General features: G+C 36.1%; 2 protein-coding genes and 1 long non-coding RNA gene across 3 annotated transcripts in view; 1 reads left to right on the plus strand and 2 right to left on the minus strand.

Moving 5' to 3' along the window:
• LOC141376472 (uncharacterized) overlaps nucleotides 1–17623 on the minus strand; it is a 30815-nt gene extending 13192 nt beyond the window's left edge. Inside the window, exons 1-3 of the long non-coding RNA XR_012386574.1 lie at nucleotides 17539–17623; nucleotides 15665–15740; nucleotides 757–1012 (exon numbers count right to left, since the gene is read on the minus strand). This is a non-coding gene — a long non-coding RNA (uncharacterized lncRNA). The remainder of the gene's footprint in view (nucleotides 1–756; nucleotides 1013–15664; nucleotides 15741–17538) is intronic.
• On the plus strand, nucleotides 847–10319 carry casp17 (caspase 17, apoptosis-related cysteine peptidase). The gene is made up of 4 exons (XM_017358112.4): nucleotides 847–1069; nucleotides 7345–7508; nucleotides 7706–7838; nucleotides 9006–10319. The coding sequence occupies exons 1-4, from the start codon at nucleotides 847–849 to the stop codon at nucleotides 9314–9316; spliced, it is 831 nt and encodes a 276-aa protein (XP_017213601.1). The 3' UTR covers nucleotides 9317–10319.
• An 8828-nt stretch (nucleotides 17624–26451) lies between the features above and the next one.
• The window catches only part of tcf7l1a (transcription factor 7 like 1a), a 106216-nt gene continuing 105275 nt past the window's right edge, over nucleotides 26452–27392 (minus strand). The window contains 1 exon segment of the mRNA NM_131269.2: nucleotides 26452–27384. Coding sequence (NP_571344.1) covers nucleotides 26960–27384 — 425 coding nt within the window. The 3' untranslated portion in view covers nucleotides 26452–26959.

A 27392-nucleotide genomic window follows, 5' to 3' on the forward strand; every position in this document is an offset into this window, starting at 1 on the left:
CTGCACACACATTCATACACTACAGACAATTTAGCTTACCCTAATTCACCTGTACCACATGTCTTTGGAATGTGGGGGAAACCGGGGCACCCAGAGGAAACCCACGCGAACGGAGGGAGAACATGCAAACTCCACACAGACACGCCAACTGAGCTGAGGCTCGAACCAGCGACTCAGCGACCTTCTTGCTGTGAGGCGACAGCACTACCTACTGCGCCACTGCATCGCCCTATTATTATTTAATTGCTATTAATTATTAATATTATTGTATTGCTATTAATGATTAATATTAATATGCTATTAAACATTATTAATATAATATAGATACCAGTGTCAGTATTCTGCTTATAAACCTTTTATTGCAAAACATAAAATTAAGCACCGAATCATCCTCTCATCAGTATTTTTTTTTTAAAACAATAAATGCAACTTAAAGACTTTATTAAAAAGCATTTCAAGAAACTATTATTATTATTACAAATTTGTGACTATTACAGAAACTGCAAAATAATAAGAGCATCATTTTAAAAATGTCCTTTTTTCATATTTTTCTACTGTCACCTTATGTTGCATCGCATTCTTCCCTACATCCTTTTCCAGCAAAGCACTGCTGGTAAACACTCAAACAAATGCAAGCACCTACGCAGACAGTAACTGCTTCTGTTAGCTAAAGGTGAAGCTCTGGGAACTGCCAGACGCATGACACACAGGAAACACCATATATGGCCGGACTCATGCAAATGAGGCTGGACTCACCTTGTTATATGATGTGGAGACGCTGATAATGTTGTCGCTCCTTTACTTTCTCAGTCTGTGTATTCGCCCTCAGTGCTGCTGGAGTTAAAGATGTCTTTCTGTAGATTTCCAGCCTTCACAGCAAACAAGAGAATGAAGAACCGGGCGCTGATTGTGTCAGTGGAGAATTTCTATCCTGACGCACTTCTCAGAAACAGACCCGGAGCCAAGAAAGACACGCAAAGACTTCACAAGATCCTGATGAAACTGGGCTTCTCTGTGGACATCAGAGTGGACATGGAAGCAGGAGAGATTATTGAGGCTTTCAAACAAGGTAAATGTTGAAGAATTCATTCATTCATTTTCTTTTCGGCTTAGTCCCTTTATTAATACGGGGTCGCCACAGCGGAATGAACCGCTAACTTATCCAGCTTGTTTTTACGCAGGGGATGCCCTTCCAGCCGCAACCCATCTCTGGGAAAAAAATTACATTTATAATTCCGTCTTCCAAGCTGATTTTATGTTTGTTTTATGTGTTGCTGGGTTGTTATAAACCAAAGCTGGGTCAGATAGGGGCAAAACCAACTATGGGTTATGACAATCCTGCAAAAAACACACACACACACACATTCAAACACTGAAGATTCAGATTTAAAAATATGCCATTTCTGATCTGCAGTGCTTTGTGGTGTGTGTCTGTGTTTGTGTGTTGCTGTTAAAGTTATTATTATTTTATTAAAACCTAAATTAAGTTTAATCGAAAAAAAATTTTTTAACCCAAAGTTGGTTTTGGCAAACATGGACAAAACCAACTTTGGGGTAATTTCTTTCAACACACGTATATAATTATAATATTTGGCAATATTAAGCAAATTAAATATATGATACAAGTGAAAAAAAGATATATTTACATTTCCATATATTATGTTCAACCATTAAAGTTACAAATATGTACATTTATGTTCAAATATTGTCTAAAACTGTATTTATGTGGGGCGGCATGGTGGCTAAGTGGGTAGCACAGTCGCCTCAGAGCAAGAGGGTCGCTTGTTCGAGCCTCGGCTGGACAAGTTTGCGTTTCTCTGTGGAGTTTGCATGTTCTATAGGTGAATTGAATAAACTAAATTAGCTGTGATTTGTGAATGTAAGTGTGTATGGGTGTTTCCCAGTATTGGGTTGCAGCTGGAAGGGCATCTGCTGCGTAAAAGATATGCTGGAATAGTTGGTGGTTCATTCTGCTGTGGATAATGCAGGGGCTAAGCCGAATTAAAACAAATAAAAGAATTTATGTGTGTATATATATATATATATATATATATATATATATATATATATATATATATATATATATATATATATATATATATATATATATAGACATACATATAAGATTATATCTAATACTGTATTTAATGTGCATATTTGTAATACATTTATAATATATGCAAGCAATATTTTGAAATATTGGTTGGATATATGACATATATTTGGTCACAATGTTAGGTTAGGGTTAGGGTGGGGGTCAGTGTAAGTTGACATGTCCTTGCAAAGTTTCTTATAGTCAGGTAAATGTCTTTTAAATGAGCAGTATCAGCAGATATTAAGCAGACTGTCTACTAATACTCAAATGAACCATCAAAATAAATTGTTACTCCATATTTTATATATGTAAAAAAAACAGATATGAACTTGTGCAATTTGCATATATTTCCATATGCAAGATTTCTAAATGGGTGAATGAGCACACAGATCCCTCTTGTAAAGTAATATTTGCTATAGGAACTGGAACTAATCTAACAAAATAACATAGAAGTCACCATGCAATGTTTTAAACCATAATGAATATGTTAGATACAAATATTAAATAAATCAGTTGTTCTTAAACTGTGGTATGTGTATCACTAGGTACGCAGGCTTTCTTCTAGTGGTACATGGATTAATCAAATATGTCATATGTACATGCTACATATATTTAAAATGATTTATTTATGAATATGATAACATAAAGCCTATATTTATGAGGCCCAGGCAACATTTCCAGGTGCTGATAAGCCAGGAATTTTTTCTTTTTTTCTTTTTAAGAACAGTAACCTTCCATTTTTAACTTTTAAAAGCACATTTTAATTTTAACGTTCTCAATAATACCAACTAATATGCCTTGTTTTTGAGCTGTACAGAGCTTTAGCTGCTTTACTGGACCTAATACACTACTGTATTTCAATACTGCTCATTATGGTGGTACCTGCAAAGACAACTTTTTTCTGAGGTGGTACTTGATGAAAAACGTTAGAGAACCACTGAAATAAAACATAAAAATATATAACATTTAGTTAAAATTTTGCATTTTTTTTGCAACACTTTATTTCAATTTAAATGTCTTTCTGTTCCTAAATATGTTCTGTGACCAAACTCTTATTTTAATGAATAAAAATGTTTAATAAAATCATTATTTAGTTTAAATGCACCAAAATATATTGTCTATATTGAGAAAGGTTTACAAATATTAATTTTCAAAGAAGGTGTACTTATTTATGCTGAGCACTTTATAACTGTTGGGTTTGACCACATTTGACCTATCGCCGAGTTTTAACAATCAATCATTTTCAGAGTTTAAAAAAATATATTACATAATGTCATTTATTGGTGCCAAAGTGCATGTTTGTTAATAATAATGCTGTCCTCAATTATCAGCAAGCTCATATTAAAATATTTTATGACTGGCACAAACTGTACCTCTTGTTTGAAAAACTATATAAAGAAATGGAGATTTCTGTTTGGGTGGAGCTGGATGACAAATAATTTGGTATTAACATTAATCAAAAATGAATGAATGAGTCATGTGAGCAATAAAACGAGCAGTCAGTGGCTAAAAGTCATGTCTAATGAAATCTGTACAAGCAATATAAACATAACAGACTGTGTCACGGCAAAACAAACAGTAAACTCATAAACAGTTACAGATTATGAGTTTTGTTTGTGCTTTAAAAACGTTTATTAATTAAATTAATTAATTAATTTAACATTTCTTTGGATCTACATTACAACATACCAGGGCTCAACAATAAGGACTGCCCGATGGCCCGGGGCCAGCGTAAAAGACGCTCGGGACAGTAGACAGGATTGTTACTGGCCGATAGGGGCCAGTAACAATCCTGTCTACTGTCCCGATGAGCAAAATGAGCATGATGAGCATGATGAGCACGTTATTTTTTTTGTAACCTGGTAACAACCAATACAGCAAAAAGATGGCAACATGGCGGCACCATCAAACTATGAGGCTTAAAGAAAACGTCTGTTTCTAAAGTCTTGGAAGCAGACAATTACATGGGTACAAAATTAAGAAACTAAAAAAAAAAAGAAAAAAAAAAAAAAAGAGTAGTCAGTTTGGCAATCCATTTTTTTTAATAATTTAGAATTGCAATAAAATACCAGCACACTTTTCATTCTGCTCTTTTGTTTACATAAAATGTTGAATTTTGCTCATTATACATTTATTAAGAGTTTGAAAATGTTTAAATTCTAGATTCACAGACATTATTTTGCCACATTATTTAAATATGTGGCTGAGAAATAGCTATTCACTTTTTTTTTTTTTTTTTTTTGGTGGGGCCAGTGAAAACTGGCAGGGCAAGTAAAAATCTCAACTACTGGCCCAGTAGAAAAAATCCTTAGCGTTGAACCCTGCATACACTGCTTGTTTAAACCAGGGCTTAAAAACTGAAAAAAATGTAATTGATGGTTGCAAGTGCTGAAACACACAACCAGTTTTATATTGTTGTTCCTTTTAAAAGTGTCTAAATCTCTCAAATTAGGCTAACATAATCTCCCTCTGAGATATTAGTTCAATTATGCTGTAGGCTATTGACCAACACCCCCTGTATACAGTTTACACCAGGGGTGTCAAACGTACGGCCCGCGGCCAGATCAGGCCCGCAAACGAATTTAATGAGGCCCGCGAGATGATTCTGTGAGCTGAAAATTTTCAATAAAATATTCTGCTGTTCCATGTGTGTCCACTGGATGGCGCAATATCAAACTTAATTTCATCCCATCCAGAAGCCTGAATCAGCGTCAATTTGACAGCCATTTCAGAGAGAAAGACCTTTTTTTGTAACCGTCCAAGAAAATTAAACATTCGTGATCGATTAACCAGTGGGAAATCTTCTCTCGCTCCGCACGTTTCCTACTGCTGGTTCTGTGTGCGCGCGATCTGTCACTCATACAGAAATTCTCACATGCTCTGCAGACCCACAGACGCACCTTTTCCGCCAAAATGCATCCGACCGTAGCTTCTGAATCTCCTTAAAATATCCAGGATTCAGGTTTTACTTTGGCTTTCTAAAGTTGCCGTTATTTGTATGTGTTTTTTGCATTACCATTTCGCAGCTCTGCACGCACAGCCGCGAGAGAAACATTAAATGATTAATCATTTAATAAACGACTCAGATAAACTTAATACTCGGAGAGAACAAAATGACATCTATAATGGCTGCACAATATTTGCACACCATAAGAAATGATTAATCAACTAATTTGCCTCATTTAAATAATCTACTCTTTTTATTCTAGTAATTATTACATTTTTTGCAATAATGTCTATTTTTATTCATTTTTTCTGATATTTATTTCTCATTTACTGCATATATTATTAATTTAATGATGCTATCATATTACATACTTTATACATATCTAAAATGCATTGACAATAAATGGCAATCCAATTTACTTTAGAGAGAGAGAGAGAGAGAGAGAGAGAGAGAGAGAGAGAGAGAGAGAGCAGAGCACCCTTTACCTGTCAGTGGGTGCACATGTCTCCTAAATAGCTTAAAAGTAAGAGAAATTGTCACACCTGCTGCAGTGCCCTCTTGTGGACTCTGAAGGCACTAGATCTTGTTTTGGTTGTTTGCATTTCCTGTATGCCTGCTTACATGATCACTCCTTGTTTCCAGCTGTTCCTTGTTGTCTAATTGGTTCTGTCTTTTATAAGCCCTGTCATGTTGTGCTTAGTTTGCCTTTGGATTTTGCTTTGCTCTGTCCTGTTTTGCTCTGTCCTGTTTTGCTCTGTCCTGTTTTGCTCTGTCCCGCTTTGCTCTGTCCCGCTTTGCTCTGTCCCGCTTTGCTCTGTCCCGCTTTGCTCTGTCCCGTTTTGCTCTGTCCCGCTTTGCTCTGTCCCGCTTTGCTCTGTCCCGCTTTGCTCTGTCCCGTTTTGCTCTGTCCTGCTTTGCTCTGTCCTGCTTTGCTCTGTCCTGTTTTGCTCTGTCCTGCTTTGCTCTGTCCTGTTTTGCTCTGTCCTGCTTTGCTCTGTCCTGCTTTGCTCTGTCCTGCTTTGCTCTGTCCTGCTTTGCTCTGTCCTGTTTTGCTCTGTCCTGTTTTGCTCTGTCCTGCTTTGCTCTGTCCTGCTTTGCTCTGTCCCGTTTTGCTCTGTCCTGTTTTGCTCTGTCCTACTTTGCTCTGTCCTGCTTTGCTCTGTCCTGCTTTGCTCTGTCCTGTTTTGCTCTGTCCTGCTTTGCTCTGTCCTGCTTTGCTCTGTCCCGTTTTGCTCTGTCCTGTTTTGCTCTGTCCTACTTTGCTCTGTCCTGTTTTGCTCTGTCCTGCTTTGCTCTGTCCTGCTTTGCTCTGTCCTGCTTTATTTTGTTCTCCAGTTCCTCATGTTAGGTTCGGTTTGATCACTTTTAGTATCGACTCAATGTTTTTGGATCCCCGTTAAGATTTAGTTTGATTCACCTTAGTGCTTTTAGTTTTTGCACTTGCGTTTGTTTTGTCAGTTTTTGTACCTTGCCTGTTATTTGGATCTTCTTTGTTTACTTAATATATTAAACTATATTTTGCTGCATTTGGATCTACTTCTTGTTTTTGTAATACCTCATCGTGACAGAAATAGTGGATTTCTATTATTTCAAAAGCCTTTTTAAAATAACGTTAACCCATTGAAAAGAAAAGGTGTTTACCAGTGTCATAATAAATAAAAATCAAGTTAAAAATCACATTATTTTTTGTTTGTTGCATGTAGTTGACCATTTAAGTGCTGTGGGGAAAAAAGGTGTTTTTCAATCAGGCCACCACTGCAAGTGAATTTTAAACCTGTGGGTGAAGTGAAGCCCCTGAGGTGATTTCACGAGGAAATGTAACTATTTTACATTTTGTCAGTTTAGTGGCTGTTTTGGACGAGTTCAGTCGTATGAAAATGTATCATTTGAAAAAGGAGGCGTGGTACCAGAGCTAATTACAGATTACAGAGCTAATGAGGTGCCAGCCGTGTTGATCATAAGCACGTGGTCCTCGCAAAATTAGTTTATGAATAAACCACACTTAATTTACCCAATTCACCTATAGCGCATGTGTTTGGTCTGTGGGGGGAACCGGAGCACCCGGAGAAAACCCTCGCCAACAGGGGGGAACATGCAAACTCCACACAGAAATGCCAACTGACCCAACCGAGGCTCGAACCAGCAACCTTCTTGCTGTGAGGCCACAGTGCTAACCACTGAGCCACCGTGTCACACATACAAATATAATTAAATGAACAAATAAGCTTAAGAAAGTTGACATTCAGAATCTATTTACTTCCACACGACTTGCTTTAACTGATTCTCCGTCCTCCATCCTCAGAGAGCGAGCAGACGGTCAAAGAGTGCTTTGTGGGCATCATCTCCAGTCACGGTGAAGAAGGTGTTGTGTTTGGTTGTGATGGACGTGCTGTGAATCTGGCTGAGATCTACAGCTGCTTCAGAAGCCCAATAATGAAGGACAAGAGCAAACTCTTCCTCATCCAGGTATGATGTGTGTTGCAGGTGAACTCCTGTGACCTTTAAGTGTTCTTGAATGAGAGCCTGTGATTATCAGTGGTGCTGCATTCCATCTTAGAGTTCCTTTAATTGATTACATCAGAAGGAAGGGGAACTCATGACATATGTGTCCCAATCACAAAAATCTCTACAGATCATAACTGAATGTTCATGCTTCTTTAAAGGCTTGCAGAGGTGGAGATTTGGATGGAGGCGTGCAGGTGGAGACAGACTCTTCATCCTCAGAGGAACAGGACATCCTGTCTGAGCTTCTTTCCATTCCTATCGACACTGCAGTAACATACGCTACTTCACCAGGTAAACTTGGTACCATGGTAAATTCAGTTTACAGCTGTGGTGAAAATCGTTTGATAGTTTTTAACAGCAGATGGCGCTCTACAGTCTAGCTTTGAACAGCAAATGGTGTTCTAGCCTAGTTTTGGCCAGCAGGTGGTGCTCTAGGCTAAAGTTTTTAACAGCAGATGGTGGTCAAGGCTAGTTTTAACAGCAGATGGCGCTCTAGACTAGTTTTGGCCAGCAGGTGGTGCTCTAGGCTAAAGTTTTTAACAGCAGATGGTGGTCAAGGCTAGTTTTAACAGCAGATGGCGCTCTAGACTAGTTTTTAACAGCAGATGGCGCTCTAGACTAGTTTTTAACAGCAGATGGCGCTCTGGGCTAGTTCTTAACAGCAGATGGCGGTCTAGGCTAGATTTTAACAGCTGATGACGCTCTAGGCTCCATCTGCTGTTAAACACTAGCCTAGAGCGCCATCTGCTGTTAAAAACTAGCCTAAAGGTCCATCTGCTGTTAAAAACTAGCCCAGAGCGCCATCTGCTGTTAAAAACTAGCCAAGAGCTCCATCTGCTGTTAAAAACTAGCCAAGAGCTCCATCTGCTGTTAAAAACTTGCCAAGAGCTCCATCTGCTGTTAAACACTAGCCAAGAGCTCCATCTGCTGTTAAACACTAGCCAAGAGCTCCATCTGCTGTTAAACACTAGCCAAGAGCTCCATCTGCTGTTAAACACTAGCCAAGAGCTCCATCTGCTGTTAAACACTAGCCAAGAGCTCCATCTGCTGTTAAACACTAGCCAAGAGCTCCATCTGCTGTTAAACACTAGCCAAGAGCTCCATCTGCTGTTAAACACTAGCCAAGAGCTCCATCTGCTGTTAAACACTAGCCAAGAGCTCCATCTGCTGTTAAACACTAGCCTAGAGCTCCATCTGCTGTTAAAAACTAGCCAAGAGCTCCATCTGCTGTTAAAAACTAGTCTAGAGCTCCATCTGCTGTTAAAAACTAGTCTAGAGCTCCATCTGCTGTTAAAAACTAGTCTAGAGCTAGCTCTGCAGTTAAAAACTAAGCTTAGAATCGATTCAAGTGAGAATATTGATGCATTTATAAAATCTCAGAGTCATTTTGTTGATCAGTTTGTCTCCACAGCTCTTCTTCAGCTCTTTGCTCAGCGTCTGCTGTTGTGTTGTTTTCAGGCTATGCTGCATTCATGCATCCTCTGGGCTCGGTGCTGATTCAGACTCTCTGTGATCTGCTAGAAAGCGATGGAGGTCCAGATCTGGAGATCACCAAACTCCTGACTCGACTGAACCACCAGGTGGCCTACAACTTCCAGGCCAGAGGGAAAATACTGGGCGGGAAAAAGCAGATGCCGTGCTTTGTGACGCGCTTCACTAGAGAGGTTTTCCCATTCAGGAAAGCTGCGGCAGAAGATGTGGGCTTGACTTTCGCAGCCACGCAACTCATCGATGAACCCAGGAGATCACGGAAAACCTCTATCAGCTGAAGATCACAGAAATGAGGATAAAACTGATGGAGGAACATAGATAAACTTTTGTTTACAATCTCAATGTGCATCTCAGGACACTGACGTCATCATCATGTAGAGTTCAATCTCCAGCAGGAAGTGAGAGCGACTGGGAATTTTGCAGAATGAGATCTTTGATTGCTTACTGCTCCATTTGCTTGACAGCTGTTCATACTACCTACTTTTTGTTCTTTTTCAAAACATTTCCCGAAGTGCAGTTTAACAGAGAGAGAATTTTATTGACTAATTTCTATTAACATTTGCCTTTTATCTTTGCCATGATGACAGTACATGATGTTTTTCTACTTATAGTGCAAGATACTAGTATTTATCTTAAAGTGACATTTAATTCTGTTAAATAGGCAAATCATTGGACAACAGTGGTTTGTTCTGTAGCCAATCAAAAAATAAACACTACAAGTCAAAAGTTTGGGGTCAGTAGGATTTTTAAATCTTTTAAAATAGGATTCTCCTGCTCACAAAGGCTGCATTTATTCAATAAAAACACAGTACACATAAATCTATTGGGAAATGTTATTGCACTATAAAACAACAGTTTAAAAGTAGTTTATAATTTAATTTAATAATTTATTCCAGTGATTTTAAAGATTAATTTCCAGCTTCATTACTCCAGTTTTCATAGTCACATGACCCTTCAGAAATCACTCTAATATTAATTATTATTTTTATTATTGTTATCATTTATAGTAGTAATAAAAGCAATACTGATTTCATCTAAAACTACATACAATAACAAAGCAGTTATTTTAATAAATATTTAACAATTTGTACATTTAATAAATGGCGCCTTGATACACAATAATTTTATTTTTAAAAAATTTGAAAAAAAAAACTGACCCCAAACTTTTGACGGGTAGTGCATATATTGAAAAGGCTGATAATATTAACCCTAGCAGTTTTAAATCTTTTTTAAATTGTATATTATTATTCCAGTCAAACTGAAAAAAACAAGGCTTTCTACAAAAGAAAAATATAATAAATAAAAACTTCCTTGCTCTATTAAACATCACTCAGGAAATATATATATATATATATATATATATATATATATATATATATATATATATATATATATATATATATAAATGTGTATATATATAAATATATAAATATATATATAAATTATATATATATATATATATATATATATATATATATATATATATATATATATATTTATATATATATAAACACATATATTTATATATATATAAACACATTTATTTATATATATATACATATATATATATATATATATATATATATATATAAAAAATGTATAATTTTTATTTATTCTGTACATACTTTTCTAATATCTGGGGTTATAAATTTTTAAATGTTTTTAAAGAAGTGTCTTATGTTCACTGAAACTGCATTAGTTTAATCAAAAACACAGTAATAGCTCAGTAATGATAATAAAATAATATTGCACATAACATCCATATTTCTGAATATGCTGATTTAGTGCTCAGCAAAACATCTCTCAACTGTTGAAAGCATTGTGCCGCTTCATATTTTGTAGAGCCATGATACTTTTAAAGATTCTTTGAGAGATATAGACAGAACATTTATATGACATAACATTTTGTAAGATTATAAATGTCTGTCACGTTTTATTTACTTAATGCATTCCTGCTTAATAAAAGTATTTCCTTTAAAATACTGCAAAAGTGTGCATTCTTAATAAGAGACTTGTAACAAATCTGTACATACAATTCAAAATCCAGATTTCTTGACTAACTGCATCTCTGTTTATTGTTTTTCATCTTTTTTTCATATTTATTTTGTGTTGTCACTTGTCACTTTTATGTATACTGGAAGCTTCTGTAGTCAAAACAAATGCCTTGTGTGTGTGGAGCACACTTGGCAATAAAACTGATTCTGATTCTAAAGAAGAATAAAAACAGCCTGCCGAATCATTTCTTTTATGATAGTATTCTAAGTTTGAGAGAGGAGATACTATAATAAAGGTCTACTATAACAAAACTACTATCTAAAATGACAAATTATTGCACTGACGTACTAGATTAAAAATATCTAAATGATAAGAAGAAGAATGTAAAATGCAACCATTTTACAGAAATCTAATGTTATGGTAATTTCAATCATTCATTCATTCATTTTCCTTCGGCTTAGTCTCTATTTCAGAGGTTGCCACACCAGAATGAACCGCCAACTATTCCAACATATTATTTACACAGCGAATGCCCTTTCAGCTGCAACCCAGTACTGGGAAACACCCATACACACTCATTCACACACACACACACACACACAATGGCCAGTTTACTTTATTCAATACCCCATAGCGCATGTTTGGACTACACCCGGAGGAATCTCACACCAATACGGGGAGAACATGCAAACTCCACACAGAAATGCCAACTGACCCTGTCGGGACCCGAACCATTGACCTTCTTGCTGTGTGGTTACAGTGCTAACCACTGAGATACTGTGTCACCCCATAAAAGTATTAATTTCTTTAAAATAAAGTATGCATTCTTATGAAGAAGAAGAAAAACAACCAATTGAATCATGTATATTGACAAAAGTTGATCGTATGTTAAGTTTGAGAGAGGTTATCGGTACTTAATAAATAAATATATTTTTTAAAAAGCCTAAATGATGTTATCATAATTAGATTAAAAACAGAAAAATATTAAAAATATCTAAATAATAATAATCATCATCATCATATTTCATTTCGAACTTAGTATGTCGCTACATAAGCTCTAATGCACCGCCATTCATTCATTCATTTTCTTTTCGGCTAAAGGCTCCTACACACCGGGACGCTTTTCGTTTGCGTTTATCGTCAGCGTTTTACAAGGCGTTTTTCCGTATTCAAACCCAAGCGATTTTCACTGGCGTCAAGCAGAAGAGCATCCAAAATCACTCCTTAACGTTAGATGGTGCTACACAACTTTAAGCTTCCGACACTTGCTTTTAACACAGAAGAAGAGGAGAAGAGGAAGTTCTCATGCTTGTAGTTAAAGTTACTAGTGACTCAAACAAGCATTGATGATTCAAGCAGCAGCTCCAGCTGTAGCGATGAAGAAATGATGATTGTTCATCAGAGCAATAAGCTGCTTCACGTTCATATCGTCTCTGGGCATCTTCTTCAATGTGCACTCGCATTGACAGTTTTGCGCTTGAGCGCCTCCAAGTGCTGTTTACTGTAACTTCAGCAGCTCCGTGCACGTGAACATAAGTGGCAATCTGATTGGTGGAGAAGGTTTTAACACGGCACGTCAAAATAAAAAAAACGAGCATGAGGCATTTTTTTTTAGAAATGATGCTTTTGCGCGTTGGTGTGCACGATCACATTCAGTCAGGAGGCGTTAAACGTCGACGGAAAATGCGAGCAAAAAACCTCTCGGTGTGCACAGGCCTTTAGTCCCTTTATTATTCCGGGGTCGCCACAGCGGAATGAACCGTCAACTTATCCAGTAAGTTTTTAAGCAGCGGATGCCCTTCCAGCCGCCACCCATCTATGGGACACATCCACACTTACTCATTCACACTCATACACTACGAACAATTTAGCCTACCCAATCGACCTGTACTGCATGTCTTTTGACTGTGGGGGAAACCGGAGCACCCGGAGGAAACCCACACGAACACAGGGAGAACATGCAAACTCCACAAAGAAACACCAACTGACCCAGCCGAGGCTCGAACCAGCGACCTTCTTGCTGTGAGGCGACAGCACTACCTATTGCGCCACTGGGTTGCCTTGCACCGCCTTTTCACTGGAAAGCTATAGCGTTATAGTCATTTCGATCATATGCAGTCGTTTTTTCATACTAAAAGTGAAACAAACGTTCAGCAGTCTGCAACTCTGATTATATAATGACGGTCACACTTAGCTCCTGAACGCTACAGGTGTGCACAGGATATTACACATGCATAAATGAATGAAATGAAGCCATCCGAATGAATGTGGAGCGACAGCAGATCCAGACATACAGGATTTCATCTGTGCTGATGTCTGGAGTCATCAGAAAACACTTCACTCAAGAGCTCAGAGGAGTGTTGTTCATTTAAATGAACACAGATGAGCAGTTTCAGGACTTGTTCTGGCTAATCTTCTCACGATAATGTAGATATGAACCTGAACTGACATATTAGTCAAAGTCATTTACATGAACTGTATTTTGGAAATGCTCTGAAGCATGTGATATCTATTTTAAAAGACCTACGGTGACAAATACTCATCAGCAGGCTACATTTGACTTTCTTTAAGGGAATTCAAGAGACCTTTTATTTTATTTTATTCAGTTATTTATTTTTTTTTTTATCTTTATGTAATGTTACTATTTTATGAACAGCTGTTCTTTTATTGTAATGTGAAGACTGATAATGCCAAGCTGTGCCAATATGCTGAAGAAGGAAGAGGACAAGATCGCTCTCTAGTGGAGAAACATCCAAAAACACAATGTGGTATTCATGTCTGCCACTAGAGGGCGGATCATAGTACACTTTAAATGGTATGGATGATTTTATGCATGCGTACATGGATTTATCATATGCTACAGGGGCGCAACTACACATTTACTGAGGGGTATGTGGGTTCAAGTTTTGCTAACAAAATGTTATGAGAGTCCTAAAGGGCAAAAGAACATAAAAATGCAATTACTTCTCATATGCTAGGTGTAAGATCTGTCTTTGCAACAGCAATTGACTGCTATTACACCACTCACAAAGTGGAATAAAAAAAAGACTAAAATGTTTAGCGTTAAAAATAAACAGAGACAAACTGCCTGAAATGTTTTGTTTTATCAAAATGTTATGGTCAAACATTTTTTCTAACAAAGTTAAAATAGTGTTAAGCAAAAAAAAAAAGTTACCAAAAGCCTTGTGATAACAATATGATACATAATACATTTATAAAACATGTATAAGGTATAAAAATAGATCTTGATAGAAATATTATTAAACATTTCAGATGTAAAAAAAAAAATTGTTTTTGTTTTGAAACTGTTTGTTCATGTGTGTGTATGAATCATAATCAAATATTAAACTCATATAGGGGAATTTCTTCATCAAAACATTATTTTCTATTTTACTTGAAATCTATTGCGCTCTGTACTTACATAAACGTAAATTTTGTGTAAACCCTCTTATTTTGGCAAAATAATTAGTTAATTAATAATAAATAAAGAACATTTTTCAGATTATTCTTATAACTTTTGACTTCATCTGTAAGTATGTATGATTTAACAGTTTATTTTGATACAAAATATGTTAAAGTTTAAACAGTTACATCTACATGAACACTTTACACATGGCAGTGAGACTGCATGTTATTGTTTTAAATGATTTTGAAATGTGTGTGCCAACGTATGCAACTCATAATTCACTTAACTCATAATCAACTAAAAGAATTTTTATTTAATAAAATACAATATTACACTCGTATAAAATGCAAAATAAACATTTTTAACAAAACATTTATTTACTTTCATTATTTCAATCTTTTAATAAGGATAATTTCAAAAATAGTTTAGGCACAATGGCGCCCCCCCATACTATAATATTATTTTTATTATAGTAAAATAATACTAAAAATAATGTTATTTGAAATAAAATAACCACAAACAATAATAATTAACTTAACTAACAAAATAAAATGAACTTTATAAATGATCAAATTATAAATAAGAAATAGCTTAAAATAAAAGATTAAAACTATATATTTCAGCTGGAAACATTAGGAGAATATTTAAAGGAAATGCCATATTTCTTATCTAAAACTAAAATAAAAAGAACAACTTTAAAATAAACATACAAATCTTCATATATTTATTTTTAAAAATATTTTATATAATAAAATTTGCAAAAACACATACTCAAGTTATTAAACCTTTAACATGAACTATTATAAAGACTAACTCAAACTTTTATCAATAATAACATCTCAATAATAGTAAAATAACTCTGAACCGTGTATCTAATAATAATAATAAATAAAAGTAATCATCATAATAATGGCGACACTAGAGAACATTTGATTGGTCAGCAGATTTGGTGAGAAACTGAAGTATGAGGTGACGTGAAAAAAAAATCATTGATTCATTTAGTGGAAGTGACAAACCACAAGCTTTGGATGTTTATACCAGTTTTATATCTTCTAAACGCTACTTTTATCACTGTTTTTGGAGCACAATAGCTTTTAGATATCCTTAAAACTAACAGACTAAAACTAACATCTAAAAAAACTTTGATTTCACTAGATTTCTCTAAGCACCTCAAGTGTTTCCTGGCCAACTGTCACTTTAGTCTGGAATGTGTTGTTTTACTCACCACAACACCACAAATGAGCAGGCCTGGTCATCTGGTGATTATGGGTGTTACTGCTTCAGTTTCCTTGAGAGCAGAACTGAGTAAAGGCTCCTACATGCTCAAATATAGATGTTATGCCGCTTAAATTATAGATTAAATTATGTCTGTCTGCTATAATCCACACCTCAGATGTGTGTAATATTATTATTATTTAGTGATCAGCAGAAGAAGATGAAGAAAATAAAAAATAAAATAAAGGTTTTGAACCAAATGAGGTTGAGTAAATGTGTATTTTTCTGGTGAAATTTCCCTTTAAAATACTAGACAAATGTGTTAATCAAGGTTGACTTTGGGTAAACCGTTTTGTGTATGGTGGATTAAACCTGCAAAAACAATAAATACACAAATATATAAAAACAATGAGTAAATAATTCCATAAATCCATGCATAAATAAAATAATTAATATATGCAAATAAATAAATAAATGCATGTTCTCCCTGTATTCGCGTGGGTTTCCTCCGGGTGCTCCGGTTTCCCCAACAGTCCAAAGACATGCGGTACAGGTGAATTGGTAAGCTAAAATTGTCTGAGTGTAATTGAGTGTGTATGTTTCCCAGAGATGGGTTGCAGCTGTAAGGGCATCCGCTGTGTAAAACATGGTAGATAAGTTGGCGGTTCATTCCACTGTGGCAGCCCCAGATTAATAAAGGGACTAAGCCGAAAAGAAAATGAATGAAAGAATGAGTTTATTTATTTGCATATTTATTTAATGTTTTATTTGTGCAGGAATTTATTTAGTTATTTATATATTTGCCTATTTACTTATTTATTTAATCGTCCATATTTGTGTTGTTATAGTCCTCTAATTTAAAGTACAACAATAAGTAAAGCTAAAATAAAAATAAATAAGCTAAGTAAGTTAGCAAAGCAAGTAAAGGAAAATAAATAAATCAGTAAATGAATACTTTTGTAATTAAAATGTACATTTTTAACCATCATATGCATTTTAAAACACGAACATTTGTTTTTAAAAATATTTTATATAATAAAATTTGCAAAAACATATACTCAAGTTATTAAACCTTTAACATGAACTATTATAAAGACTAACTCAAACTTTTATTAATAATAACATCTCAATAACAGTAAAATAACTCTGAACCGTGTATCTAATAATAAATAAAAGTAATCATCATAATAATGGCGACACTAGAGAGCATTTGATTGGTCAGCAGATTTGGTGAGAAACTGAAGTATGAGGTGACCTGAAAAAAATCATTGATTCATTTAGTGGAAGTGACAAACCACAAGCTTTGGATGTTTATACCAGTTTTATATCTTCTAAACGCTAATTTAGAAGATATAAAACATGAATTTTTTATTCCCCTGTAGCATATGATAAATCCATGTACGCATGCATAAAATTAGCCATACCATTTAATGTGTGCTATGATCCGCCCTTTTAACATGAATTTTTTATGTTTATATCATCACATTCAATCATGAAGTGAACTAATAAATATTATTTCAATTCAAAACAGCAACAACAACAAAAAAATCTCATTACTTTTGTTTCGTGTGCGGTTTGTGTTGTAAAACATCTCAAATGTTAAATATATTACTACTTTAGTACTACTACTACTTCTTATCTCACATTTTCGACCGTTAAAACTCACGCTGGTGTTTACGTTTGGCGCCAGTGACCAATGACGCAGTCACGCAGACCAATCTAAAGGTAAACAACATTTATACGTGAACAGAATATTCTCATCCTCGTGTTTGTTCACTACACATTCAGTCTTAGAAAACCGACATTTAAAGAACTGAGAAGATTCAGATACCACCAGGTTGGTAAATAGTCTACTTTTTTTTTGCACAGCCAACAGGTACTGACCTTCAGTTATGCTCCACGTTTACCGACTCTGTAATGCACAGGTGACAACCTCAGTTTCTGGAGTTCAGCTTCAACGCGTATCAATTAGGCTACACCTGATCAGACTAATTGAGTCCTTTAGGCTTGATTGAAGCCTATACAGGTAAGTGTACTGGAGCAACTATTCCTTATAATATACAAATATCTTAAGTGTGATTTACGAATAATATTTTTATACTCCACAACTTGTTGAACATTTTCAGTAGGTGAACTGGTCACATCAAAGCTTAGCAATTTTATAGTGATTTCAAAATAAGTCAAACATGAAAACATTTCTGAGTCAGAAACCGAGCATGTGCACCACATCATGGGCTTCAGAGACTTCTTAAATGCTAATTCAACTAATTCAGTTATTAGGCTCATTTAAAATTAAAATATGAAGAGCTCAGATGCAAAAACCTCTAAATGCCGTCTGAAATGTTCTCCTAAAATGAGTATTTTTCTCAGCCTCTTTGTTTATGTTTAGTTATTTCACTTGACTTATTCGTCACTAAAAGAAAAAATCGCTGAGCCTACATACAGGAGTCTGAGGAAAATGCTTATTTTAGGAGAAAATATCAAATGGCTTTGAGAGGTTTTTGCATCTAAACTCTTCATATATAGTGCCACGCCTGACTTGGTTTTTCATGACAAAATAGATCAAGTTCCTATGTTTTTAGAAATATATGAATTAAAAAAATTATTACCATTTACTAAAATAGCCACTTGTAATTAAGGCTGAGGTATTTATTAATAATTTTATGATTTCTTTTTAATTTATAAGCAGGGCCAGATGGAATCTGCAGATGTTTTACGTTATTTCCGTAGAGAATTTTGGTAAAAATCTGCGGATTTCTGCGGAATTATTTTGGGAGTATCCAGCGGAGTATCATAACTAAAACCTTAATACATGAAATAAAAACTAATACCTTTATAACTTTTATTTAATGTTTAAAATGCTAATCCAATTAGATTCATTTCATTTGGTAAACAAAGCAAGTCTCTTATATAATATCTTTACTAAAAGACAGAACATATTACTTAACAAACTGTGATGTACATAAATCAGATAAACAGTTTCGTAATAGTCAATAATATTGCTGTAATTAATAAAAAAACTGAATCAATTTAGATTTACTCAAGTAAATATACAGAATTAATGAAGGGCTAAAAATCTGCAGAAATCTCCGGAATTCTCCGCGCGCAGATTCCCTGTGGGTCTATTTATAAGAGATATAGGCCCAGTTTTACAAACAGGGCTTAGGTGAAGCCAGGACTAGGCCTTAGTTAAATTAGGCTATTTAAGACACATTTATAAAAATGGACTTAGAAATAAATTACTGGTGTGCAACTGGAGACAAAAAAAAAAAAAAATGACACTGACATGTTATAAGACATCTCTCCGCAAGTTATTTTGAGTTAAGACAGCTCAAACATGCATAATCTTGACTAGCCTTAAGCCTTGTTTGTGAAACCGGGGGTATATTTATTGAACTACTTAAGATAGTCAAACACTCAAACAGTTTTGACATTTGATTAAAAACAATTCAATAACACAGCAGTTTGTATATCAAGAAGTCTACAGAAAGCAAAGAAATGATTTGAATCTGTGATACTGTTTTATTGTAAAACTCTATTTTTTGGACATATACCTGATGAATGGTTAAAAAGAGATAAATATCTAATAAATATCTTATTGATAGCTGTCAAAAAGAGCATTACCAAAAAATGGCTGTCACATGAAAGTCCTACCCTAAATGCATGAATGGAAATTACAATGGAAATCTATAAATGGAACAAATTACCGCATCTGTAAATCAGAAAATGGAACAATTTATTTATTTTTGGGAAAAATGGACCAATTATGCAACATCCCATAAATCTGAGATTTTTTGTCAACCTAAAATCGAAAGGATCACTTCCTACATGTACATAGTTTTGGTGTTTATGTGCATGTATATCTTATTTAATAAGTTTATTTATTTATTTTTACCTAATCGTCCTTTTTTTCTCTTTCATATTCCATTTATTTAAATTATTATTTTTTAAATTATTTTTATTACCATTTATTATTTTTATTTTTCTTATATATAACATGAGTGTACATGCGCACAAAAGAAGAGCATATACTATTAAAAGAGAAAGTGGTTGTACAGAATTTGTGCTTATATTTGTGAGAGTAATCAGATGTGTGACCTCTGACATGTACAGTACCTGATGTAAGTGTAAAACTTGTTGAGAAAATAAAAAAGATGATTAAAAAAATAATAAAAGAAAGCAAATAAATGTTTAACACATTTTAAATGATGACAATGTTAAATCGTGTACAATTGAGGGCAAAATTATTCACCCTCCTATAAAATATTTATTAATTTTCAAATATATCTGAAATGATTTTTAATAGAACAAAGAATTTTTCACAGTATTTCCTATAATATGTTTTCTTCTGGAGAAAGTCTTATTTGTTTTATTTCGACTAGAAGAAAAGCAGTTTTATAAAAAAAAAAAAAAAAAATTTTAAGGTCAATATTATTAGCCCCCTTAAGCTATATTTGTTTTGATTGTCTACAGAGAAACCCCCGTTATACAATGACTTGCAGGGGTGGATTGGCCATCTGGCAATTCTGGCAATGCCAGAAGGGCTGGACCATTTTTTAAATGTGGGCCGGTCAATTAAAAAAAAAAATTATGTGTTGTATTTACATGCAGACAGCTTTTATCTCTAGCAAGATGTGAATATGATGACGATGATAATAATAATATTAGTAGTAATAATAATAATAACAAATGTTAAGCATTTGGCCCAATCGGCGACGGCCGGCTGTTTTGATATTGCAACTGAAATATCACTGTTCTTACAAAAAGATGGTCACAATCACAGAAGATGAACATTACTTAAAATGGTGTATTTAAAATATAAACCTGTATAATTGACAGTGGAGCCTGGATGTTAAAAGAATGGCAAAATAAACAACTTATACAGCAAGAAAAGGTTTTTAAGAAATCAAATTTGGCTATATTATAAATTAAGTAGCCACAGCGAGATGCTTTTGAGTGACAGGTCATGAGCAATGTTTGTTTGTTTGTTTGTTTTGCTTGGAATGTCCCTAGAATTTGGCATTTTATTGAACAAGTGGTTCATTTCTATAGTCATTTCAGACTTTCTATAGAGGACATTAGAAGGTATAAAGGGACAGCACACCGACTCTTCAAGATTCACAAAATTATTTTTTATTTAGTTTATACTGTATGTATAAATGTGTTATAAATGGGTTGTTTTTGTTCCAGTCACATACATTAGATCAGTGGTTCTCAAACTGGGGTACATGTACGTACGCAGGCTTCCTTCTAGTGGTACGCGGAGGAATCGCTAGATAATTAAAGTAAAAAAAACAGTTTTTAAGCCTTTAAAGTGTATGCTAACACCAATGTGATCAGTAAATTGATTTTAATAGGATAAACCTTTTATTTTATTTAAATTTTCTAATGTCTGTTAATGTTCACAGGTGTTGTTTAATGACTTGCTTTTCTGACACACAAAGCCTATAACACACTGTAAGCAGATCAAATTTCTAAATTAAATAGGTAAATCAAAATCATATATTAAAGTTTAGATGTTTAGATTATATATATATATATATATATATATATATATATATATATATATATATATATATATATATATATATATACACAAATAAGTCCTAAATCTACATCTATTTCAAAAATTTTCAAAACCATTTTATATATTAATATATGATCACAAATAACCTATATTCATGAGGTCCAAGGAACATTTCCAGGTTTTTATGAATAAGCTACTATACGTTAATACTGTACATTTAAGTACAGCAGTTTTCTTTTGACTTTTAAAGAACATTTCTAATTTACTTTTAGAAGCACATTTTATTTTAAACATTATTTATTTTTGTACCTGTCAGCACAGAGCTGTTAATGTTCAAGCTATTTATTATGCTTAAAGTCGCTGGCAATAATAAATATTCATAATAATAGAAATTAATCTGCCTCATTTTTGAACTGTGCAGAGCTTTAGCTGCCTAATTAGGCCTTGTAGGCTACTGTATTTCAATACTGGTCATTATGGTGGTACTTGGAGAGACTATTTTCTTTATTTCTAAGGTTGTACTTGGTTAAAAAAAAATTTAAAAAGCATTGCATTAGATGTTTAAATACTGGCTCAATTATTTTACCAACTGTACACCAATATGAGTAGTGAGTGTGCATATCCATAGGTGGTGCTGTGTTGGTGTGGTAATGTGGGCTGGTGTGGCTACAGTGCCAGGGCTGAATTTTTGTCCCAGTCCACCCCTGATGACTTGCCTAATTACCCTAACTTTACCCTAATTAACCTTGTTAAGCCTTTAAATGTCACTTTAAGCTGAATACTAGTGTCTTAAAAAAATCGAATCAAATATTATGTGCTGTCATCATGGCAGAAAAAATAGATCAGTTATTAGAAATGAGTTATTAAAACTATGTTTAGAAATGTGTTGGCACGAAATAAACAGAATTAAAAATTATTATTTAATTAATAATAATATGAATTATTATTGTGTGACAGCAGAAAATGCAATGTCACAATCTATATATAGGCCAACACAGTAATGTGAAGTTGTCTTCTGGTCACTCCGTCTCCTCCATAAGACCTAATTGCTCAATCCTGGCAGTATCGGCATCCCCGGGGCCACAAATCCCCGTAACCCACCGTCCACGTCTGCTAATTGAAATAGCTAATGAGATCTCAGAGGACCGACTTTCCAAGCCTCTTCGTTAAAACCAGTGGCGGTGTGTCAAAACACGTATAACTGCGCCGTAAACGTGTGGAAATATTCTGGACGCGGCTTTTACAATTGTGTGACCGAGCTTGCAATCTCGCTTATTTACAACCAGCTGAAAACAATGTGTTCCCCGTGTCCTGATCATTCAGCACACCAGCTTACTTCATGGCACGACTGTTTTACCTCACACGGCTGTTAATAAAGTAAACCGCAGCACAATCAAATAACGTCTTTTCACAACACCATTTGCCAAATAAACATGTCAAAAGGAATGTTTGTAAGCCACATTCGTAAACTATTATTCAGAGATTTATGAGAGAACGCTCATATAACCATCATAATACTGTCCCACGCTTTGGAATACATAGAAATGTAATTAACAAGTATTTTATACAGTCGCTTACTATTCTAGCAACACAAAATACCTGGGAAAAATATATACATTTTTGTAATATAATGAAACACTTTTCAGAATAGCGCAGACATACACTCACTGGCCACTTTATTAGGTACACATTATTAGTACCGGGTTGGGCCCCCTTTTGCCTCCTTTGTGGTATAGAGTCAACAAGGCACTGGAAATATTCCTCCATATTGACATGATAGCATCACATATTTGCTGCAGATTTGCGCATCCATGATGTGAATCTCCCGTTCCTCCACATCCCAAAGGTGCTCTATTGGATTGAGATCTGTTGACTGTGGAGGCCATTTGAGTACAGTGAACTCAATGTCATGTTCAAGAAACCTTTCTGAGATGATTCACTCTTCATGACATGGTGCTATCCTGCTGGAAGCTGGTCATAAAGGGATGGACATGGTCAGCAATAATACTTAGGTAGGCTGTGGTGTTGACACGATGCACTACTGGTACTAATGGACCCAAAGTGTGCCAAGAAAATCTCCCCCACACCATTACACCACCACCACCAGCCTGAACTGTTGATACAAGGCAGAATGGATCCATGCTTACATGTTGTTGATGCCAAATTCTGAGCCTACCATACGAATGTCACAGCAGAAATGGAGACTCATCAGAGCAGGCAACGTTTCTCCAATCTTCTATTGTCCAGTTTTGGTGAGCCTGTGTGAATTGTAGCCTCAGTTTCCTGTTCTTAGCTGACAGGAGCGGCACCCGGTGTGGTCTTCTGCTGCTGTAGCCCATCCGCCTCAAGGTTGGACGTGTTGTGTGTTCAGAGATGCTCTTCTGCACACCTCGGTTGTAACAAGTGCTTATTTGAGTTAGAATGGCCAGTCTGGCCATTCTCCTCTGACCTCTGGCATCAACAAGGCATTTGCGCCCACAGAACTGCCGCTCACTGGATATTTCCTCTTTTTCAGACCATTCTCTGTAAACCCTAGAGATTGTTGTGCGTGAAAATCCCAGTAGATCAGCAGTTTCTGAAATACTCAGACCAGCCCGTCTGGCACCATCAACCATGCCACATTCAAAGTCACTTTAATCCCCTTTCTTCCCCATTCTGATGCTCGGATTGAACTGCAGCAGATCGTCTTGACCATGTCGACATGCCTAAATGCATTGAGGTGCTGCCATGTGATTGGCTGATTAGAATTTTGGGTTAACGAGCAGTTGGACAGGTGTACCTAATAACGTGTTTTTCTGAAGACTCACTCAGTTTATTTCTTTATATTATGCAACATCCAACATAACTCCATGCCTTATTGTTATTGCTCAATCGTTTGAAATATATTCACATTTAGTATTATGACTTTTTAACAAGTACAGCTCAACATTCATTCATATTCCTTCGACTTAGTCTCTTTATTAATCAGGGGTCACCACAGCGGAATGAACCAACAACTTATCCAGCATATGTTTTACACAGCGGATGCCCTTCCAGCTGCAACCCAGTACTGGGAAACACTTATATACACACATACACTAGGGCCAAGTTATTTTAATTCCCCTAAAGCGCATGTGTTTGGACTGTGGGGGAAACCGGAGCATCCGGAGGAAACCCACACCAACACGGGGAGAACATGCAAACTCCACACAGAAATGCCAACTGACTCAGCCGGGACTCAAACCGGCGACCTTCTTGCTGTGAGGCGACAGTGCTAACCACTGTGTCACTTTCAGCATAACACAATGCGATAAAAGCTGAGCACCGTGCAAAATTTCTGTTTTAGAAAGTGTTTCTGTTTCAGCACTGTCGCAGCAAAATAATAGCATAAACTACCGTCAACGATCACCACAGGTACTGATTGTGTGCGTTATTCAGTGTTTGATGCTCCCATTGCGAGTTTAAATACCATCTTGCTCGACATTTATTGTCATACGACTGAAAGCAGCTGCAGATAGTTCAGCTCAGATCTTTACAATAAAATGTAATGTATTGTAATGTAATGTGTATTTATATAGCGCATTTATTATGTATGACCATACACCCAAAACGCTTCACAATCATGAGGAGGGTCTCTCCACACCACCACCAGTGTGCAGCATCCACTTGGATGATGCAACAGCTGCCACAGTACAACGGCGCCAGTGCGCTCACCACACACCAGCTATTGGTGGAGTGGAGAGACAGTGATACAGCCAATTCGGTGGAAGGGGATGATTGGGAGGCCATGATCGTAAGGGCCGATAGAGGGAGTTTGGCCAGGACACCGGGGTTACACCGAGAGTGCACAAGAAGTGCCATGGGATTTTTAATGACCACAGAGAGTCAGGACCTCGGTGTAACGTCTCATCCGAAAGACGGCGCCCACTGACAGTATAGTGTCCCCTTCACTTTTACTGGGGCATTAGGACTGATGCAGACCACAGGTTGAGCGCCCCCTGCTGGCCTCACTAACACCACTTCCAACAGCAACCTAGTGTTCCCTAGTGGTCTCCCATTCAGGTACTGACCAGGGCTCAGCCCTGCTTAGCTTCAGTGAGTAACCGCTCTTGGGCTGCAGGGTGATATGGCTGTGACTAGCAGGCGTGAAAATGAAAGTCAGAACTGTGGCAAACCAAAAACGTCAGTGCCTCAAAAGCCTATTAATTATGTTGAAGAGGTTTAAAATGTATTAATTAGATTAAAAGTCTTCATTTCATTAGGAGCGCGAGGCTGGTATTTCAATGTTTCTGTTGTGTTGCATTTGGTTCAGATGGACAGAGAAACTGATTGCCACTGGCATGGCGTGTTGTTGGTGTGTTTCATTTTGACATATATAGACAATTTTGAGAGATGTAAACAGTAACAATGGACCTGACGCATTTCCTGTTTTACAATTTCTGAACCTTCAGGGAATCCAAAAAGAGTCACATATTGATAATTAATGTTATAAAGGCTGTTTTAACATTACGTTACGATTGAATTGCGTCTCATTACAGTTATGAAATTGTTTAATAACAAGTAGGAAATGTTCATAGGCCAATGACATGATCACATTGAAATGATCTATACCAGGGGTCACCAAACGTGTTCCTGGAGGTCCGGTGTCCTGCAGAGTTCAGCTCCAACCCTAATCAAACACACTTAACCAAGCTAATCAAGGTCTTACCAGGTGTACTTGAAACACCCAGGCTGTTGTGTTGAGGCAAGTTGGAGCTAAACCCTGCAGGATTGAGATTGGTGACCCTGGTCTTTAAAATTTGATTTGATTTTGTGGAAAATAAATGTAAAGTTGATGCTATACCTGCAATTAATATGTTGTTGATGCATATAAAATCCCTTTCATAAAATAAACCTGATGCTAAAATAGTTTAACTCTATGATAAATGAGTTTGTGTACATTTAGAAGTCTAATAAATCTGCTTCTCCAAATATGACGTGCGTTTACCGGATTAAGAAAGCACACGAGATCCATTTGAAAAGCCTCCTATTGTACTTTAACCAGGATAACGTCTGCATTTCTCTGTAAGTGCCAGTCTGTTTAAGCAACAGTGGATTATATAATTCAGTTTGCGCACATCATGAGTGCCAGCAGTTCACACACACCACTTCACGAGCCCTAATTATAAAAATGAGCAGTGTCAGCGTGTGTGTGATACTGGCTCTATTCAGAAGATCTCTGTGGCATTATCCATCCAGTCATCACATGCGGGCTTTTCTCCCCCCCCTCAAAAAAAAAACACAATGCAGCCTTTAGAAATAACTTGAGGTTTATTAGCTATGGAGCCTTAGGAGAGTCACACACACAGGGTTAGGAACAGGGTGAGGTGGTACCAAAAGAATGAAGGAGAAAAATAAAATAATAGAAAAAAACAAAGAGAGAAAGCTGTAATGAAAAAAAAATTAACCGAACTCCTAAACTACCGTTAGATTGAATTGAACTAAAACTACAAACTGTATTTGTCAAGTACGGCTTAAAAAACAATTAAACAAACAGAAAACATTTATACATTTGTCTTTTATACAGGGAGCAACAATGGAGAATCACATGAGGAGAGAGAAAAAAAGTCAATTTACAAAAAAATACATTGTCGTTGGTTTCAAAAGAGAAAAGCAAAATAGAAGGGGGGTCAAATATTGACCAATAATTATCACTTTTCATTCTATCTTTAAAAACTCTGCCTATGATCTATCAAAAGGTAAAAAAACAAAGCAATATACAGGTGTAAAAAAAGTCGCTTTATTTTTTTTTTTGTCTGTTCACTCCACAGATTTGGTGACGAGGGAGAGCGGTTGTGTTTGCAGCAAAGCATGATGGGAATGCAGAGCGGCCTGGTGGAACGGCGAGTTCGGGCCGAGCAGAGACGGGGGCAGGCTGGTGAAGGGGATGGGGCGTGAGAGGCTGTGGAGGGCCATGCTGGAGCCCGAGCCGGAGCCCGAGGATTTGCCTGGCAGAGGGAAGTGTGGGTGGTTATGATGAGCTCGGCCTTCGGGTTTGGTGGTGAGGGACAGGGGCTGCGCCTGCTCTGAGTGTGTGGCCGCTGGAGCCGCGGGGGACGCCAGGGCGGCGGAGGGTGTGGCGGGGGAGTCCAGCATGCTGCCGTGAGACGAGGTAGGGCTGTCACACATTTTCTCAGATGACAGATACGGGACGCACTGCTTCTTGGGTTGAGGAGAGAAGTTACCTGTGATG

This window comes from Danio rerio, chromosome 10, assembly GCF_049306965.1.
Source record: "Danio rerio strain Tuebingen ecotype United States chromosome 10, GRCz12tu, whole genome shotgun sequence".
Lineage (NCBI taxonomy): Eukaryota > Metazoa > Chordata > Actinopteri > Cypriniformes > Danionidae > Danio > Danio rerio.